Source organism: Leptonychotes weddellii, chromosome 7, assembly GCF_054177405.1.
Source record: "Leptonychotes weddellii isolate Sample4059 chromosome 7, ASM5417740v2, whole genome shotgun sequence".
NCBI classification, from domain to species: Eukaryota; Metazoa; Chordata; class Mammalia; order Carnivora; family Phocidae; genus Leptonychotes; species Leptonychotes weddellii.
In genome coordinates this window covers 110,344,151-110,365,450 of record NC_138375.1, presented here as the reverse complement: position 1 = coordinate 110,365,450, position 21,300 = coordinate 110,344,151, and the positions used below count along the sequence as shown (strand labels likewise).

The window sequence follows — 21,300 nt, the reverse complement described above, 5'->3', positions numbered from 1 at the left end:
CTGTCCTTCTTATAAAACTGTTATGTTTTGTTCTAGCAGGCAGTTAAATTAACCAGTGGATCACTCTGATTATACTGAGGCTTAATTTCAGCTTTATTCTTATACTCCTACTTCCTTGCACCTTGATCTTTGGGTATTCCTTAGGTATGGCTCTCTACCATCTCATTTGAAAGCCAGGATATTCGCCATTGGTCTTTCTATTCTGGCTGAGTCTGAACTCCCAAGGTCTCCAGCCTTCCAGCAGCCATTCTCTCCTAGCCTCTTAGAGTGTCATCCTTAGTGTGTTCAACTCAGGAGTTGCCCAAGTATCTGAAGATAGTTTTATATAGATTTGGAGATTACTCTGTATTTTCTTTTTCTCAGGTATCCTGCCCATACTCCTCAAGTCCTAACTATTTTGGCTGTTTTGTGTTCTGATCTTTGTTTTCTTTGTTGAAAGAGATCTTACACTCTTTGTTTAGCCTCAGTTTCCTTAGACCACGGTTTGGAAGATGCCTAAAGAGAAAGCTGGAGTGAATGTAGCGTTCATCTTATGTAGCACCTTTTTTTGGTGCTTAGCCTTAAGTTGGTTGCTGTTCAGTGTCTCCAGTTGCTTTATCTCTGTTTCCCAAATTTTACAGTTGTTTATTATAGGAGAGTGAGTCCAGTACCGGCTACTGACTAGTCTTGGAATTTTAAAAAATTCTAATAATTATATTAGGCCTTTAAGATTGGATTATTCTGTTTTTACTTCTTTATTTTTTTCCTTTGACAAAATTAATATTTTTTTATTAAAGCAAAAAGTGCTTAGTATAATTTCTATTTTAATATATGTACTCAAGATATGGTAGCAGAAATCAATAAAGAAATTGAAGTAAATTCACACAAAACTATTGGGAGCCTAGAGGAGCATAGCAGTAGTTCCTTGATCTGTTAATACTTATAAATTCTATTTTCTTTTCAATTAGAAACGTATTTCAAACACCAAATAACTTAATACAGTAATTTGGTTAAAATATACTTTATTTTACATATATTTGAAGTATTGGTGTTTTAATAGTAAAGCTAGAATTTTATTTCAGTTTTAGTAAAACTGAAATTTTAATGCCAAGTCATTTGTTTTTGGCATCATGTCAAAAGTGATCAAAGCTGAGCTAGTCATTTAGTTAAATATAATGAAACTCTTGATGGATACTGAAATCTAACATTTAATTAAGGTTTCTTTAATTAATTCTTTAATAGAAGAGTTGCCCAATATAAAACCTTATTTTTGTACTCAGTCTTTACCTTTCATTAGCAGTGTTTTGGTCCTTTTTGAAGTACAGAACAACACAGCATTTGACTTTATATGCAACAACAATAGTTAAGGCTTATATAAAATTTTGAAGTAAAGAATTTAAAACTAAAGGTGTGCCTGGGTGGCTCAGTCAGTTAAGTGGCTACCTTGGGCTCAGGTCATGATTTCAAGTTCCTGAGATCGAGCCCCACGACGGGCTCCCTGCTCAGTGGGGAGTCTGCTTCTCCCTCTCCCTCTGCTGCTCCGCCTGCTTGTGCTCTCTTGCTCGCACTCTCTCAATAAAAAAATTAAAAAAAAAAAAAGAATTTGAAACTAAAGAAGAATACTTATGGTGGTAGAAGGATAGAATGAATTACCCTCCATGAGAATGTTTTATTAATTGCCTTACTCTCTGTGCAGATGGACCCATGGTAATATTATTTACAAGTGAATAGATATTTATTTTTACATCTTTGTAAAATTCTTTCTTTCATTGCAACAAGCTAGTGATGAAGAAAAATATAGGGTACTATCAGCCCACAGGGGTTTTCCTTGGTGACATAATCCCAAGTGGGAATGACTTCATAGAATTTGTTGTTATTTTTTTGTCAAGTCTTTGTTTCGTAAGTAGGTCTAATACAGTTTCTACACTTAAATATGACACCTAGGTTTGAGGGTATAGTTATATTTGACTTGGCAGTAGTATAAATAGGAATTATTTTGAGGTACTATTGTGTATGGATTTAACAGTTTTTTGAACTTCAGAGAATGTGAAAATTTGTAATTATTTGGAACTGTTAATATATGTCGCAAGTCTGATTCTTGTGGAAAATTTTGGGTTTGTTCAAAAGTAAGGTAAAGTAATTTTAATGGAGCTTTTGATAAGACATCTCAGGTTTCTCAGATGGGCATGATAATATGTATATATCTAAGGTGCATCTCCTTTTCTTTCTCCCTTTCCATCTTTCCTCAATCTCTTACTTCTTTTCTCCCAATTTAAAAATCTCAAAACAACAAAAAAATTCCTTCCTTCTTGCTTTACTTCTAAAAATCTGCAGGATGGACACGTAGAGGTAGCACGTTTGCTTTTGGATAGTGGTGCTCAAGTGAACATGCCTGCAGATTCATTCGAGTCTCCATTAACGCTAGCTGCCTGTGGAGGACACGTTGAATTGGCAGCTCTACTTATTGAAAGGGGGGCAAATCTAGAAGAAGTTAATGATGAAGGATATACTCCCTTGATGGAAGCTGCTCGGGAAGGACATGAAGAGATGGTAGCACTACTCTTAGCGCAAGGTAAAGTAGTTTTACTTCTTTAATTAAAAAAATACATTTCCTTTGGATATTTTGTATTGAGTATCAGTGAAGTTTACTACAACTAAAATATTTTTTTGCACTGATGATAAAATTATTAGTACTCTAGAAGGAATCCCAGAAGTAGGGAGAGATGATTAACACAATTTAGAACATTTTTATCATTAAGTGTTGTAGCTAGTTTATCAATTTTTATGCTTTCCTCTTAGGAGCAAATATAAATGCCCAGACAGAAGAAACCCAAGAAACTGCTCTGACCTTGGCTTGCTGTGGAGGATTTTCTGAAGTTGCAGACTTCTTGATTAAGGCAGGGGCTGATATAGAACTCGGCTGCTCCACACCTCTGATGGAGGCTTCACAGGAGGGACACCTCGAGTTGGTTAAATATTTATTGGCTGCTGGTATGTGGATTTAAAAATGCCTTTTAGAAAAAGGCTTTTATATTGCTTTCATAACTTTATCAATTAACCTTAACTTTTTCATATCTACAAAAGTTGAAAGCCAGCTCCACAATTTGACTGCTCTTCTTAGGCTCCTAAATCTCTAAAAATGTCATCTTTAAAACATTTTCTTATTGTTATTAATTTTTGCTTCATGACCATAACTTTCTCATCGACCTTCTCTCTCCATTGAATAGTTTGTGGCTTCTGGAAGGGAGAAGTTAGTTCCTCTTAGTCTCTGTTCGTAAGTGGAGGTGGGGATGACATTATAGAGGTTATAGTTTGATACTTTTAAGCCTGTTCATTTCTTGACATTTTTCTTAAAAGAAAAAAAAGAACAAGTGGGAATTTAATTTTTGGCAGAATTACTTAGTTTTAAAATAATTTGTGCTTTATGCATTGGTAAGCAATAGGAAGAAATAAGTAGTTTTACATAAAGTATTTGTAGTTTTATAGCATATAAAGAATATACCAGAGGGACGCCTGGGTGGCTCAGTCGGTTAAGCATCTGCCTTCGGCTCAGGTCATGATCCCAGGGTCCTGGGATCGAGTGTTGCACCGGGCTCCTTGCTCAGCAGGGAGCCTGCTGCTTCCTCTGCCTGCTTCTCCCCCTGCTTGTGCTCACACTCTCTCTGACAAATAAATAAATAAATAAAAATCTTAAAAAAAAAAAAATATGTATATATACCAGGAAAAAACTGATCCAGATAGAAATATACCTTTATATGTATTTTAGAAATAATATAAAATTTTGGGGGGCGCCTGGGTGGCTCAGTCGTTAAGCGTCTGCCTTTGGCTCAGGTCATGATCCCAGGGTCCTGGGATCAAGCCCCGCATCGGGCTCCCTGCTCAGTGGGAAGCCTGCTTCTCCTCCTCCCACTCCCCCTGCTTGTGTTCCCTCTCTCACTGTCTCTCTCTCTCTGTCAAATAAATAAATAAAATCTTTAAAAAAAAAAAAAGAAATTATTGAATACCAAGACATTCTGCTCAGCTCTTATGTTATCTCTATTAATTACCACTGGTCCCTGTATAGTAAGAAATATTAAACAGATTCTTACAGATATGGAAACAACACACAATCATGTTATCCTAAGGCAACCAAGCTAATAAGTGACAGAGCTTATGTTCATACTTAGAACTCTGGACTTTGTTTTTTCTGTTGTACCACCATGGAGTCTCATTTAGCTACTTATGCTAATTTGAAGTATATAGTTTCCAGAGCTATCTCAGGGGTTTGAGAATCACTTTTTTATGCGATCACTATAAATTTTTTTTTTCCAGTTTAAAGAGTGTGCTTAATTTACATGAAGTTCTTCTTAGAGTGTAACACTAAAAAAAAAAAAAATAGGTTTTTTAATATATTGCCTCTACATTTTTAAAAATTGAAGAACCTTTTTGTTATGGCATTTTTTCAAACATAGAAAATAGTATAGGGGCGCCTGGGTGGCTCAGTTGTTAAGCGTCTGCCTTCAGCTCAGGTCATGATCCCAGGGTCCTGGGATCGAGCCTCGCATCGGGCTCCCCGCTCAGCGGGAAGCCTGCTTCTCCCTCTGTCTGCCACTCCCCCTGCTTGTGTTCCTTCTCTTGCTGTGTCTCTCTCTGTCAAATAAGTAAATAAAATCTTTAAAAAAAAAAAAGAAAATAGTATAATGAACCCTAAGAAACCATTCCCCAGCTTTACCAATTTTTAATTTACGGCCCGTCTCGTTTCATCTATACTCTTTCATATCCCCCATTTATCTTTATACAATTGTTTTTTATTGAGATGTAATTGATATATCTAACATGAGTTTCAGGTGTACAACCTAATGATTTGTTATTTGTATATATTGTGAAATGATCAACACTTAAGTCTAGTGGACATCTGCCACCATATATGTTTAGAGAAACATTTTTAAATTTAAAATTTAATTTTTTAATTTGAAATAAATTATTAAAAAATAAATTTATTTCTATAAATGATCAATAAATGTTTTAATATGTATCTCTGAAAGATAATCTTTAAAAAATCACCACAATATCATTTTCCTACCTAAAATTTTTAAAATAATAATTCCTTAGTATTATTAAATGTCTAAGCAGTTTTCCTATTTTTCTTACAAATATGTATGTGTGTGTTTAATGAGTTTTTGAATCAAGATTCAAGTAAGATTTATACAACAACTGTTGATCAATGTCTCTTAAGTCTCTTTTGCCTGTGGGCTCCCCTCCCATCTTTCTATTTCCTTGTAAGCTTTGACTGAAGAAATGGAATGTTTATCCTTTAGGCTTCCCACAGTGTGGATTTTGCCAATTCCATCTCCATTATTTTCTTTTACTTGTTTTTTTGTCTCTTGGATTTCCTCCCTACTGAGCAGGGAGCCTGATGTGGGGCTTGATCCTGGGACTCCTAGGATCATGACCTGAGCTGACGGCAGATGCTTAACCGAATGAGCCACCCAGGCGCCCCAGTATGGTTCCTTTCTGTGTGCCTAAATGCATAAAAGAAAAATAGGATACTTAAAATACTTTATGATATTTTAATATTTGAATTCTTCAATTTCATCAAATTGCAAAATTGGACTATTTAATATAGTTTTACAGTTTACAAAGTAAATGTTTGGTTTTTTTGCTGGCTAGGTGCTAATGTTCATGCTACAACAGCAACAGGAGACACAGCCTTAACCTATGCTTGCGAAAATGGACATACGGATGTTGCAGATGTTTTACTTCAAGCAGGGGCCGATTTAGTAAGATATTTTTATTTATTTATTTATTTTGTGAATGTTGATATTCATTTATTTTTAACATTCAGAAAACACTTGTAAAGCAGATCAATAGTTTGCATATTTTGTAGAAAATAACTTTTAAAAAAGTTATTATAGTTGAGTTCATTGAATATATATGAAAGTACTTAGTTTTTAATAGGGCATACTGTTTCTTTCCTAGGTAAAACTATTAGTTGGTTTCTTCTACTCACCTCAGTCCCATTTGACTTTCCTGAACTTTTTAAACTGCTCTTTATTAGACATATCATAATTTCAGTGATATGTTTACAAAATAGAATAACCTATCAAATCACTTTGATTTCTTTTGTTTCTTTAATTTGTTTGACTTTTGACAACAAAGCTACTGTCCTCTTCCTAACAACATTATTACAGCATTCTATTCTTTTTCTCTTCTTTTAGTGTTTTCTATTTTGGCTTTTCAAAATTTCAAATTAGATGGCAGGTTCATATGTGTAATAATCTTCACAACTGTGGGGAATTGTAAATAGTTTTTCACTTGAAAGGTTCATGCTTCTTGATGAAATGTGTGCTTTGACTAATTTTTGTTTTGTGAGGGTACTTTAAACTGCTTTTTAGAGTTTGTCTCCAAATTTTCTTATATATATTTCTTAAAAATCTATGTGAGACATGCACATGTCAGATGTAGAGAACCAATATGTTAAAGTTATTTAGAAAAAACTGTGCAAATATTGCCTTTTAAACCATTTCAAGTAACAGACATTCCTACAGATACCTGAGAACATTGTTGGAAAATAATTATTGGTTAACATAAATGTATAGTATGATTATGCTATTTATCATTATTTCTACTGATACTAAATATTATAATGATAACAATAGGATTCATTCTTATCAATCAGGATCTGCCCCATCAGTTAGAATTTCTGAGAGGTGTACTTTTTTTGCTTGAAAATTATGCAGAATGATATATTAAGTAGATCTTAACCTTCTGCCTTCTTTCCTTTTTTAGACTTGCTTTGGGTCATCCATAAAAATTAAGAATTGAAGTATTTGATCACTTAAAGAAATAGGATATAGCATAAAAGCTATATGCAGAGTTTAATATTCTTATCCTCTGAATTCTTATCTGATTCTCTCTTCTTTCCATTTTTCTATGGCAGAGTCATTTTCTTAATCTGTTGAGAATTATTCTGAAAATATTAAATAGTAAAAAGAGGAACTATCTGTTAAATAGAATCTAATATATAGCAAAACCTTAATGATTTCGACTAACCTAAGAGAATGTATTTATAGCAGAGATTTTGAGAATCTAATATATAGCAAAACCTTACTGATTTTGAGTTAAAAATGTATTATGAAATATTTTTAAATGTTTTATTTCTGTAGTCTTCTGGAATTACATATACAGAATGTGATTAGAGTTCCTCAGAAGAATTACTTTAAATGAACAGATAGAAAGATTTGAATTTATCATACTATTTTACATTCCAAATGTATGGTTAAAAAAGTGGCTCAGATAAATATATATCTTAATTAAGTAGAAGGGTAGTATTGTATTCTAATATAATTGTTTATTCTATTTTGCAATCTATCTTTGCATTCATATTTATGTGTAATTGTAACCATAGTGTAATATAGTTGTTTTCTATTTTTTCCACTGTGCATTCTATCATAATCTTTTCCATATTGCTACATAGTCTCTATATTTATAGCTCTTCTGTTAAGTTAATGAACCATAATCATTCACTTATTATTGAACTTTTGACTTGCTTTACATTTTTCACTGTTATACTGTTAGATTTAGTAACTTCATGTGCATAGCTTTTTTTTTCTTTTGAATAACTTCATATATTTTAATTTTAAAAATATATTGCTTGTTCCATGCTTTTGCTATCTGTGGAGAGAGACATTTCAATTTTCATATTAGTTCTTTTCCTGATTAATAAGCAGTACTCGTTCTTTATATAAAATGTGACAAATATGGGAAAGTATAAGAAGTTTGGTATTTAAAACCTATAAATAAACTTGGTGTGTAAGCCAGTGGGGGAAACAAGACATAATCAAAAATAAGTGAGTAAGTAGGCAGATCAATCTGAATCCTGAGAAAAAGTGACTGTTACTAGCTGGACCTTACAAAGCAGTAGCATCTTTCTTGTCCTCCATTCTTTGCTGCCACCTCCAAGTATCTGTTTTGGGCTGTACTAATTTCCTCCATTGCTTTGCAGATAGAAGACTCTCCACTCCCATTCTATCCCTGGCATCCCATTGGTGTGTTCTGATACCTGTATTTGTTAGTTGTTTAAGTTAACTGAATTTTTTGTGAGTGTGGGCTGGCCGAGAACCTTCATTTTGGGGGGAACTATTTTTACCTTCAGTTTTAAATAAGAATTTACAAGTCAACCTTTCGGACACAGTCTGAACCAACCCCTATGCTTTGTTAGATTTTAGAGCCTAACTTTGGCCACAGTTCAAGGTTTTGGTATTATAGTTTGTAAAAAGGAGCTTAAAAGCTATTGTTTCTCATTCTTTAAAATATCTTGTACCAGAATCAGTTAGGATATTAATTATGGTTTAAAAAACTTTTAATGCAACAATTTGGTTTTCTTGTATTGTTGCCTGAGATGAAACTGAAAACTTTTATGGCTTTTCATTCTAAATGTATAGTAGGTATAATTGGAGGACTTAGTTTTAAGGGAAATCTAGAAATTTTCTTATTGATTGCTTTTAAAAAGTTCTCAGCTAGAACTGGTGGCATACTTGAGCATTTTCAGGTAGATCCTCAAAATACGTGCATGTTCTAATTTGAAACTTAGTTATTTAAAAATGTCACTTTTTCTAGTTTTAAAAATATTTTAAAATAAATTTATATATAGATATTATACTGAATATCATATTTAGAGGTTGTAATTGATATGTAGCTTATCTAACTTTTTAATAAGTGAATAAATTTGAATAATCTATTTAAAACTTTGGGACTTGATTAGTATCCTTAAATGGGCCACTTAAAATGTACTTTTGGAAAATAAAAAATTAAATTAAAAATTGTTCATTAATTCCAGAATTTTTTGAAAATTCTCCCTGTTTAGCGTGCAGAATCACTTTAACTACTCTATGAGTAGAAAACCGTGAGCAGATCACCTAATTCATATCTTCCTGATGTTGGCATCTTTTATTACCACAGTAATGGGAATCATTGTATATTGAAATAAACATTATTCCTTTATGTGTTTTCTTTCTCTGCATAGCATCTTTGTTTATTGGGCCTAGGTTTATTTTTAGTATTTGATACGATTGTAGGTATATGATGTAAACCCACTGTAAGAAAATTTGTATTAAAATGCATTAGCATTACTTAAAATCTAAAAGAAATATTTTTTTAAAAAAACTTCCTTTGGAAACTACTTAATCTTTTTTCTCTGTAAAGGAATTTTCATATTATTTGTGTCCTCACACATTTGATACTGAACACTTTGATCAGAAATTACTAATAACACCTTTTCATAACTGAAATTGACGCAACTCCTGTAGTCTTTTAGACACTACTCTCGTGTTCTTTATTACTCTAGGTTATTTTCCCCAATTACTAGTCTTTAGACCAGAAGGCAAAGTTTTAGTATTTCATACTTATTCTCGTCTCTGTAGCTAGCTAGCTTTAGCTAAAGCACTTATGGCTTGATTTCTTTTACCACAGTCTTAATACTATTACTTTTCAAGTTCAAGGTGGAGAATTTGCATTGTTAACTATTCAGCAGTTTGATTTGATTGTAAAACTCTGCTTTTTTTCTCTTGCTTGCTTTTAATTTTGACTTTGTGTTGACTAACATGTCAGAGGTGTTTTGATTTGGTGTTTATGTTTTCCAAACCATTTGTGAAGATGATAGAATCTTACTCTTTTCATCATGACATGTTAATTTTAGTATTAAAACTTTGGTACATTTGGTAAGATAGAAGAAATAATTGTCATCTGTAGAATTTCCTTCACATATATTTACCAGCAAAGCTGAATTTGAAATGAGAGAAAGAGTGATATATAAATCAGTTAAATAAGTCTCCAACTCCTTGGCCTTTCATTTCTAGAAGAGGTAATTGTAGTATAACTGATCAATAAGTTCCGAACTCAAGGAGTACTTCCTATGATAAACAACTAACATAGGTATTAGGGAATGTAACTACATTCTAGTTATGTTTATATAGAGAGATTTAGTGACCCAACTTAGCATTTTATAGGCCAGCATTGCTACTTGAAAGTAGAACTTACTATAGGAAGAAAGGCTTATGTAAGATATCCTATAATCCTCTATCTGAATGGAAGTCTAATGAGTGGCAAAGGCTACACTTAGTTGTTTAAAAAGAACTAAAAAAAAGGGGGCGCCTGGGTGGCTCAGTCTGTTAGGCATCTGCCTTCGGCTCCAGTCATGATCCCAGGGTCCTGGGATTGAGCCCTGCATCGGGCTCCCTGCTTGGCGGGAAACCTGCTTCTTCTTCTCCCACTCTCCCTGCTTATGTTCCCTCTCTCGCTGTGTCTCTCTCTGTCAAGAAAATAAATAAAATCTTTTAAAAAAAAAAATAAATAAATAAAAAGAACCAGTGCTATGGAACATTAGACAGGACATCTAAGTTTTCAGTATAGCCATCAAATCACTGATTAATACAATAAGCAAACATTTGCTTCAATCTTCCCATCTGTAAAATGAAATTTAGTATTATTTTCTGAGCTATTTTACCAAGTCATGTAAATATTCTTTCTTTGGCTCTGCTGGGTATCCTTGGGCAAATGACTTTTAAATTGTCCAGGCTTCTTTGTTTCTTTTCCTTCTCTTCTTCCTCACCTCCTCCTCTTCTTCCTTTTCCTTTTTTTATGAGGGGTTTAGACCAGATGATCTTTAACTACCTGACTTAAGAAATCTAATATTGTGATTTCTGAAGAACAAGTGAATTACCTATTTGGAGGTACTAGATGGACTAGATGATCTTGAGTGTTTTGATAGTCCAAGAATGTGTAAAGTGCTATGAGATCTTAAAGAAAATGAATTTTTAAGATTATAAACCATCATTACTAATAATGGTCCTAAGTATTATATAAATTATTCTCTCTCTTAAAATATTTATATATTTTAGAGCTATTTTAATTACCCCAAACATTATTTTGGGTGTTGATTATAATTAATAGCAGATTTAACTTGTCATAAAATATTTTATAGATTATCTTAATAGATAAAAGTTATCCCTGGGGCACCTGGGTGGATCAGTCAATTAAGCGTTTGACTCTTTTTTTAAGCATTCGATTCTTGATTTCAGCTCAGGTCTTGATCTCAGGGTCATGAGTTTGGGAGTCTACTTAAAAAAAAAAAATTATTAATCCCTAAAATACACAATTGACTTAGTAAGGCTACCCCAATAAAGAATAATCTGGCATTATAATGCTAAATCATTACCTCGTCGATATCTATTAATATTTTATTCTACTTAAATACTGCTAAAGAAGTAGGAAGAGTTTCCTTGACATGGATTTTTATTTTAAATGAACTATTTCCTCAAGATTATAAGTCTCTCAGTTATCTTTGGAATTATTCAATTATGAATACATTCTTTTTTTTTCCTTGCAGTTAAAGTTTATATCAAGTAGCGGGATAAACTTGTGTTACATCTTCTCATCTTACATACCTTAAAACTTTTCAAAATGTCCTTTATGTAGGATTATTTTTACAGCTTTGGCTTTCAAGTATACACAGGCAGTGTTCAATGAGACACAAGGAATTTAGAATGCCATTTTACTTTAAGATGTTTGCCACCTTGGAAGTAGGGGTGGAAGAGGGAGAGGATACCAAGGACATGAGATAGAGCATGTTTTTTTCTTTATGTTCACAATGATTCTGTTTTAGATGAAATGGATCAGAGTAAATAAATAGAACCAACCTAAAGAAGTGTGGTAGGTACACAGCATTGCTAATTATGGTGTCTTTGCCATATTGAGTAGAAGTTGGTCTTGTACCAATTCTTATTTTCCTTGTTATTGTGGCTAAATTGTTTTTTAAAAAAGTTTATAATTGAAAATTTTTTTCTTAGTTTTAAATAGGTGATATCTTTACATGGTTCAAAATTCAAAATAAAAGTGTCCTGTGGCCACCTACTTTCCCTCTCCGTTGTCAATAATGTTCATTTCCGGTATCCTTCCAGAGATATTTTCTGTGTGTATGATGAAAAGTCACATATGTTGATAGAAACCGTTATCAATGTTCACTGCTTTGTATAATTCCTTACTGAGATAGAATTTTGGTTTTTTACTGTACTGATTTTCTCCATAGTGTTGACCATAGCTTTTAAGGATTTTTTTTTACATTTTTAATATTTTATTAAAGTTGAAGCACTTTGGCACTGATGAGGAAATTGGGCACTTTGAATATGTCATAATGGTCTATCACTGATTTGCATCCTAACCATATAGTAGGCTCTCTGACTCTTTTTGCTTTCCTTGGACTGTATTCTACCAGCCAAATGAACTTTTTGAGCTTTTTTTTAGAATAGTTGAAATTGAAACTAAGTGACTTGGACATGGATGTGTTAACACTCTCTGGTTCTTATTCGTGGAATTTATTTCCTTTGAAATGAGATATTTGATATGGACTTCCCTCAAAAGAAAAGGTTTTAAAAGATTAATTTATCTATATTAAATCTTATGAAATAGAAATGTGGACCAGGTCCTCTTTCATAAATTTTCTTTTTGAATTTCAGCAATATGTTATTTGTCCTTCTAGACGTTTCTATACCCCAAGCATATATATAGTCCATGTATATGAGCGTATGTCTTTTTTTATATGAATGGATTTGTTATCACATATACTCTTCTCTAACTTTTTTCTTATAATATTTTTCTGTGTTAGTTCCTATAGATTTCTCATTCTTTTTCACAGGTACCCAGGGTTCTCTGTAATTTATTGACCATTTATTTATTCATAAACTTCTGGGTTATTACAGTTCTTAAATATTATAAATGTGCTACACTAAGTATTGTTAAACATATTTATGTATCTTTGCTACTTTTGTGAATATATCTGTAGGGATAAATCCCTAGAAATGAAATTACTGGTTATCAGAGGATCCACATCTAAAATTTTGATAGCTGCTGCCAAATTGTTCAAAAATGCTGTACTAGTCTGCATCTCTATTAACAGTTGAGACCTGATTCCCCACATTTTTATTAACATGAATTAGAGTTCTTTCTTTTTCTTTGTTTGTTTCTTTCTTTCTTTCAGGATGGTTTAATTTTCTAATCTTTGATCATAGTCCCCGTGTTTGTTTTATCTAAAAAATCTTTCTGTGTTCCAACTAGCTCTCTGAGCTGCTTATTAATTGCTCTCAAAGCTTTTGTGAACTACATAAAACACAGGTGTAAAGTTACTTTCTGAAAGAGTATTCAGACATCATCTACAAATGCAAATTTTGAAATATTTTTTAATTTCCTTAACATTGATTTTTTCAAAAAAATCAGATATTCAGACAATATCTATTGACTTCATTCTGAAAGAGGAGAATAATGTATCTTCCACCGTAGTATTTGCATATTTTATTTTTGCATTGTCATGATTTTATAACATTTATATTTGCAGTCTGTTTTTTGACAGTATTTCTCACAGTTGTTTAACTGTATATTTAGGGGTTTCAGTATTTATCATACTACTGTTTTGTAGTATGTAGCCTCATAATTCATAAGTTCCTAAACCTGACTCACCTTTTGGCTGGCTGATGTTGGTATTTTGATTTGAATTTACTTTCCTCTTCCAAAAAATGAATTCACAGGTGCTTGCATTTTTGAGACTACTATATGTTGTATTTATAAATGAATGTAGCTATATATAGAATTATTGAATTCCTTCTTTTTTTTCCTCAAAGTTTTAAACCCTCTATTCTACTGTCTTCTGGTACTGAATATTTCCAAAGCTTGCTAGAATATTCCCCATTATGTGTAAGTAACTTCCCTTTTTTGCCTGGATTATCATAAGAGTCTTTCATTATACTTTTAAACCTCTGTGATTTCATCAGAATATGTCTTGGTGTTTATTATTATATATTAATTTTTCCTGGAAACTAGTAAGAAGTTTAGGTCATCCTCTTAGGTCTTCTCCCTCTCCTTCAGTTTTCTTGTATTATATCCTTGAATGCTTCTTTTTCTATTGTTTTCTTCTGGGTTATTTATTGTTCGTATATTGGATTTTTCTTGTTTCTTTTATCTTTATGTCTAATTCTTTGCATTTCTTTTTTCCTCTGAATTGTTTTTCTTAAGCCCATCCTCCAGGTCACTATTTTTCTGTACATTTCTGCTTCTATGTGGTTTTCGTAGTTTCATTATTTCATTATTACTTAAGTTTCTTCTGTTCTTTCTTCCAACTTACTTTTAGATCTCTTCTTGTTGTTATATCACTTTGTTTGGTTATTTAAAGAGTTCAGGTTCTCTTTAATTTATTTAGAAGTATAGGGGATATTTGACTAAAATTTTATTGTTTCCATTTTTGTAGGAATTTCTTAGTAGGTTCTCTGTTGGATACTCTGTGCTTATTATTTGTATTGGAATGAGGCTTGCTATTTGTTGAACATCATGTGGGGATGGGACAGGGAGAGGAAGTGAATCCTGATAGCTTCTTCAAATTACATAGTTTTCTCAGCATACTTTCTCACCAAATCTTTACCATAGGAGCATACATCCCCGTAATAAGCACATCACCCAAGTAAGAGGTAGTAGTGACTTAGGAGTGAAGTTTTCTTGGAGCGCCTGGGTGGCTCAGGTGGTTAAGCGCCAGACTTAGATTTCCGCTCAGGTCGTGATCTCAAGGGTCATGAGATGAGCCCTGCCCCCGCACCTGTGAGCTCCCTACTCAGTGGGGAGTCCACTTGAGATTCTCTCCCCCTTCCTCTGCCCCTCCCCTTGTGCATGCTGCGTTTGCGCAAGTGCTCGGGCGTGCATTTGCTCTTTTTCTCTCTCTAAAATACATAAATGAATCTTTTTTTTTTTAAGTTAAAAAAAAAAAAGAAGAAAGAGTGAAGCTTTTCTAGGCCATGTTTCTTTTATTTGGAGACTTAGTTGATCCTGGTTAGTGACTGAAAAGCTTATTGCTGTTTCTTCTACTGTATCCCTGTCTCACCTTCAAGTACTTTCTCTCTGTCACAGGTCTAGATTGAGAGAAAATAGATCTATTCCATATATCAGCTTCTTTGGAAGTTCCTGTTTTAGTTGAAAAGTATGAGTACTAAGGACATTTATAATCAGGGAGAAAACTATATAACTATTTAAATACTTTATAGTATTTTCCTTACTTTTTCTCCCAACTTCCGATATTCCCAAATTCTTTGATTTAATTATATTCCTTGGTTAGATATTAAGACACTGCTCTTGATTCTGTGGCTCTAGTTGTATTTAAAGACAAAGGCATGAGTTCAAGTAATTCAGCAGAATTTTTCTATGTGTTAAAGTTTATATTGAAGTTATATTGTAGAGAACAACATTATCAGACCCTTAAAAAAAAAATCATAGTCTGCTTCTGAGATTATGGTCTCCATAGATGAGAATCTTTTTAGTTGGAGATCCTGAGTTTACAAAGCCCAGCACCTGAAATACCAGTCACAAGGTCTTCATGGCCAACTGTGATTTTTATTTTTGGAATAAGATCCGTGAGTTCTTCTTTTTCCTTTCACAGGACAAGCAGGAGGACATGAAGACTATTTTGGAGGGCATAGATCCGGCCAAGCATCAGGTGAGGGAGGCCTTTGATGCTTGTAAGCTACTACATAAGGAATAGATGTTGTAGGTAACCAGAACTCTGAATATCTGAATTCCAGCCAAGAAGTTCCAGGACCTTGCTGGGTGACAAAGGAAATCTTCTTCAATTGAAAAAGATTATGAAGTTCTAATAAAAAGAGATTTATGTTACTAGTAGTTTGCTTCCTTAGTATTCTTTTTATGTGGTATTCCTAAAAAATTTCTTAGGTGAAAATAGATTTTCTTATTCAGATAGTTCTTTTGCATTCTTCCTTACTGGGAGATTCAACATACTACAGAGAGAAATTCTAGTCCTTTGCATTCAACTTTGTTCATCAAATATCTGAAACTCAGACTTAGGGAGTTATATTGGATTGCTTTTTATATAATCCTCAAATAAACAAAAAAATAAGTGAAACATTTACTCTATTATTCATACCATTAATTTCTATAAAGTTAAAATTATCCCCTGTAATTTAATTTTGAAATTGGTTTTTAAGAAGGTAAATGCTTATTCATAAGCAAACATTTCTTTTTAGAAAATGTTTTGAATTTCTGCCTGATGTGGTTTTAAGAATCAATCAAATTTAGTGTCCATTTTAATCCAGAGAGATTTGTTTAAACTCAGCAAGCAGTGCTTAATTTTAAAATCAGGAATAAATTGTGATTGTATCACAATTAGCTTAGGCCTTCTAAAATAAATTTTTCAGTATCAAGCCACTCTTAATCATAATGCTTATTAAGCATCTTCATTATTGGCTTGTTGAATGAGAAGTTGCTATATTCATTCTAAATATATTTCACAAAACATTATGTGAAAATATGAATTTTTACTCAGTTGTATAGTATCTCAGGCTCCTATCAAAAATGTAAAGCTGAGTGTTATTTCAAATAAAAGATTTCTCTCTCCTCAGATTGGTTAAAGGCAACATGATTATAAATCTCTCTCTAAGCTGTAAGTCTCAAAAACTTGGGATACCTTTTTTAAATGACTTTTGTGGCCCACTTTTATTAGAGGTTCAGATTCAGCAGATCTGAAGTGGGGAATCTGCATTTTAAATGATATCCCAGGAGATTCTGATGGCAAGTTTTCCATATTCCACACTTTGAGACATTGCTAGAGTCCATAGATTATTCTGCGTAAGTGTTGAGTTCTCTTCCTTTTCCATCTTTGCTTAATAATCCATCATTCTTCCTCCAGCCAAACCGAGTAAGTTTGGTTTTTCTCTTTGTTACTTGCGATTTTTAGAAACTGAGCTAAACACAAGCCCTAGAGTAGTACCTCAATCTTTTTTCCATCTCAGTTGTCCTAAGGGATATGAATAAGATCAGTAACAGCAGATCACTAAGGTAATAATTAAAATACAGTGGTGGATTGGAAGAACATACCCCCCAGGGGAGACCATCAGACTCCTCTAGTACATATATAGTATAAAACAGTCTCCCTCCCTCTCCTGTGATTCTGGTCTTTCCCTTGACAATCTCCTTCTCCAACTCAAAGAAGTACTGTCTCTGATATAGTTAAAATCCTTAGATGTATAACTTGGGTGTCCATGGCTGTGATTTTAAAGGAAATCAACTTACTTTTTAAAAAATAAACCTAATTTTAAATTAAATTTTGCTATCGAAGTCCAACTGGGAAAAAAAAACGCATCTATTTCCTCCTAGGTGCTTATTCATCAGAACCAGAACTTTGCAGTGTATTTTTCATGGATAAGATTTTAGGGGACTTATAAAGTTCTAATTATCCATTTATCAATATATTTCAACCATTATTGATTAGCTTACCTTAATTAACTTTAAATATGACCTCCCACTTTTTATATGTTAACTTTTTATTAAGGAATAACATATATACATATTTTTTTAGTTTTACTATTCAAAGCTAGAAAACTTATCTATTTTTTCTTGATCTAAAGCTATTTGTGAATACACAAAACTCCTAATACCTTTTCTTTTTGAAGACCAAGTTCTCTCTTTCTAGGTTATTGTATGTTGAATGAGTCCTTTTCAGCTATCTCAAGTTTGTTAAATATAAGTACAAATGACATCCAGTCAAGAAGGTAAAGTCAGTGTTAGTATATTTTGAAAGCTCTCTGCTCTCTATTGTTTCAAGTATGTAGATATAATAAATAAAATAGGGGAGAAAAACAAACTAAGCTAAAATTATGTAGCTATAGTCAGAAACAAGATTAAAGAACACTGGACTAGAAATGGAGCGTGGATCCACAGCTGAAGCTATAGGCCCAAGGAGAATTAAAATTTTTAAAAAGGGGGGCTATGGGGGAATGGGATTTCAATTTCTGTAGGGCAGTAGGGACTGAATGCATTGCAAATGGAGCAGGCTAGTAAATCTAGTCTACTTGACTGAAGCAAGGAACTGGGACCTTATTGCCCCACCTGTGAACAAAAACGGAAAAAAAGCTGCAAGCAACTTCCTGCAGTTCCAGTTAGAAATGATTTGTTCTTGGTAGAATGAAGATGCAAAGACAACAGTTTAACTAAGAACTTGGAATACACTATTTTTTGATTTAGTGAGCAGAACTGAAATAACTCCAGGAGACCAGAAGTTTACGTTGCCAATGAAAGATCTGCTGAAATGGACTTTTAGGGCCAGATTCAGGCAGTTTTCAGACCATTTGATGAGAAGGGATAAATTTGTTGGTAGAAATAAAAGAAAAAACTCTCATGCAAAATGAGCTTTTCAAAAAAAATTATGAAGCTCAAGAGCAAATCTACATGGAGAGATAGTCAAAATGTAAGCAAACAAACAAAACAGCAAAACCGGAGAATACAAGCCCAGGCAATTGAAATAAAAGACTTTAAACATGCTTATTTTAAACTATAACCAGTAGCCATAAAACAACATGAGACAAACAAAAGCCAATAATTATGAATTAAGAACAGATGGGTATGAAATAAAAAATTTAGACTTTGTGAGAGGGAAAGTTGTGGAAATAAAAAATATATGGGATAAATAGTATATTGGACACAGTTGAATAAAAAATTAGTGACTCAGGTGATTAAACAAGAAATAACACAATAAAGTGTAAAGATCAAGAAATGGAAGATTTTATGAAAGAGAAGTTGAGAAAAAGAGGGTAGATTGAGAAGCTCTACCACACATTTGAAGTTCCTGAATGAGAGGATAGAAATACAAAGTAGAGGCAATGTTTGAAGAGATAATGATAGAGAATTTTCTGAAATTGAAGCCAGACATAAATACTTGATTGAAAAATTAGTAAGTAAAACAAATGAAACTGTAGAATTTGAAAGATAAAGAACAATATCTTAGAAGCTACTAGAGGGGAAAAAATGCATTACTTCAAAGGAACAACAATCAAATTTTTGACAGATTCTCATCAACAATAATAATCACAGAAGACAGTGGGAAGTAATATCCTCCAAATACCAAGGAAAAAAATAGAATTCTGTACTCGACTACTCTTCCAGAGAAGGAAAAATAAGCTTATTTTCAGATCTACAAAGAATGAAAGAGCTTACCACCTCAGATCCTTGCCAAAAGAACTACTAAAAGATATGTACATCAATAAGGAGACAGATATATCCTGGAGGAAGGCGTGGGATGCAGGAAGCTACGGTAAGCAAAGAAATTAGTAAAACATATTATAAATATAAATTTTTTAATACAAAACCTAGATTTTTATGCTTAAAACCAAAGTAATACTAAAATTCTAGACAGCAATAGCATGAAATTCAGAAGGATGTGTTAGAAGGTTGAAAAGCCATGCTAGGGTCCCTGTGTTGTTCAGGAGAGGAGGATCAGGTACTGAATAACTTTAAAGATTTCTTTTTAGCAAAATATATCAGTAATCAGAACAAATATAAATCTATTGAACACAGCTGTTAAAGGGCAAGACTTTTGAATTAGATTAAAAATAAAAATCTAGCAAATTCTGTCTTCAGGGGATAAATCTAAAGCAACTGATAGGGGAAGGTTGACAAAGTGATGGAAAAAGTTCTGTAAGGCAACATTAATATCCAGTGAAATGAGATTTTAAGCCAAAAGCACTTTTAGAGATAAATGTTCCTTCAACTGATAATAACAGTCAGTTATTAATAGTAACTAATAATCTACCTTCTAAAAAAAATAGAAAATTACAAAGTTACAAGAAAGATAGGTCTGCATTTGTGGTGATAGATTTTTTCCACAGACTTCTGTATGAAGCTGATCAAACGGATAAAACAATTATTAAGAATAGAAAAATCAGATTTGCTCTTGTAAATAGCTAACATTCTGTTTCCACTATATATACTATGTATTCTTTTCCAATACATGGAACATGTTTAAAAATTGTCCATGTTTTAGGCTACAAAGTCTTTAAAACAAACTCCTTATTCACATGGACTAAATTCTTTGATCTCTGTTGCTTTAAAATTACAAATTAACAATAAAACCTTTTTTAAAAATCCCATTCACCTAGAAAATGAAGAGAAAACACTTGTACATAATTCATGGGTTAACGAGGCAATCATAGTAAAAATTACAAAGAAATTATCACAAAAACTACACATCAAAACTTAGGTGGGAGGATACAGCTAAAGTGGACCTTAGAAGGAAAGGTTTTTTTATATATATAAAATGAAAGTAAATGAAGCTAATAAAAGAACAACAAATAGCACCACGAAGTAAGGAACTAATAAAGATAAAAACAAAATTAATAGAATAGAAAACAACAAAAAATAGGGATAAAAAATAGGGAAGAAAAGCAAACTTAAAAGCTGGTTTAACAACAACAACAAAACACAACTACTGAAATAGATAAAATAAGGCAGACTTTTATTTAAAAGGGGGAAAGGCACAGGTAAATGGTAGAAATTTAAAGGGAGTTATAACTATATGATACAGTAGAGATCTTTAAAATTTATAAGGTAATCATATGAACAACCAATACATGAAATAAATGCTGATTTTTTTCTGTGAATATATAAATTTATCAAAATTGACTCATGAATAGGAAACCTCAGTAGAACAATAAGTATATTACACATTGAATCTGTAGTTTAAAGTCATCCATCCATTGAAAGGAAGAACCTCAGATGAATTTATAGGTGAGTTTTACCAAATGTTCAAGGAATAAATAAACCCTATATTGTTCTAGCTGTTTCCAAGAACAGAGAAAGAAGAGTGTTACAATGTGCAATATTTAAGTTCATAACTTTGAAAAATAACTTTCTGTGTTTATGAAGGAAAAATACCATAAATTATATCCTAAAATTTGATTGATCTGAACAAATATTGGCTTTGCTAACAAACCCAACATTCATAAGTAAGTAGTATATACAAATTTGATTCCTATTTTAGAGATTTATTTATTTACAGTGAGAGAGAGCGCATGCGTGTGCGTACAAAAGAGCGGGGGTGGGGGGGCAGAGAGAGAGAGAGGCTCAAGCAGACTCACCACTGAGCGCAGAGCCGAATGCAGGGCTCTATTCCCAGACCCCAAGATCATGACCCACGCCAGAATCAGGAGTTGGCCACTCAACCGACTCAGCCACCCAGGTGCCCCTGATTTCCTATTTTAAGAGAAGGATTTAGTGGTCAGATATTTTGGGGCAAATTACATATGTTGTAGGATTTACATTATTGATTTTAGGACATGAAATATAAATACATTATAAAGTTGGGGCATTATTTTACCTACCATTTTCTCAAATATAATTATGTTTTTCAAAACCAAAGAATGCAAGGAAAATAGACAGCTTTTCACACCTTTTATTTCAGAAATTTTATTAGTATATTGAATTTTGAAATTTAACTTGGGGTGAGGATCTTGGGACTATACTTTA

At 32.7% G+C, this 21,300-nt stretch overlaps 1 protein-coding gene across 4 annotated transcripts in view; it reads left to right on the top strand.

The window, feature by feature from the left end:
- The window catches only part of ANKHD1 (ankyrin repeat and KH domain containing 1), a 112,770-nt gene that overhangs the window by 42,489 nt on the left and 48,981 nt on the right, over window positions 1-21,300 (top strand). For 2 of the 4 annotated variants that reach the window (XM_006731447.2, XM_031026141.2), the window contains exons 8-10: window positions 2,314-2,551; window positions 2,779-2,970; window positions 5,629-5,738. In XM_006731447.2, coding sequence (XP_006731510.1) covers window positions 2,314-2,551; window positions 2,779-2,970; window positions 5,629-5,738 — 540 coding nt within the window. Of the gene's footprint in view, window positions 1-2,313; window positions 2,552-2,778; window positions 2,971-5,628; window positions 5,739-15,427; window positions 15,667-21,300 lie in introns of those variants that run through there. The other 2 variants (XM_031026139.2, XM_006731451.3) reach the window with 2 other exon arrangements.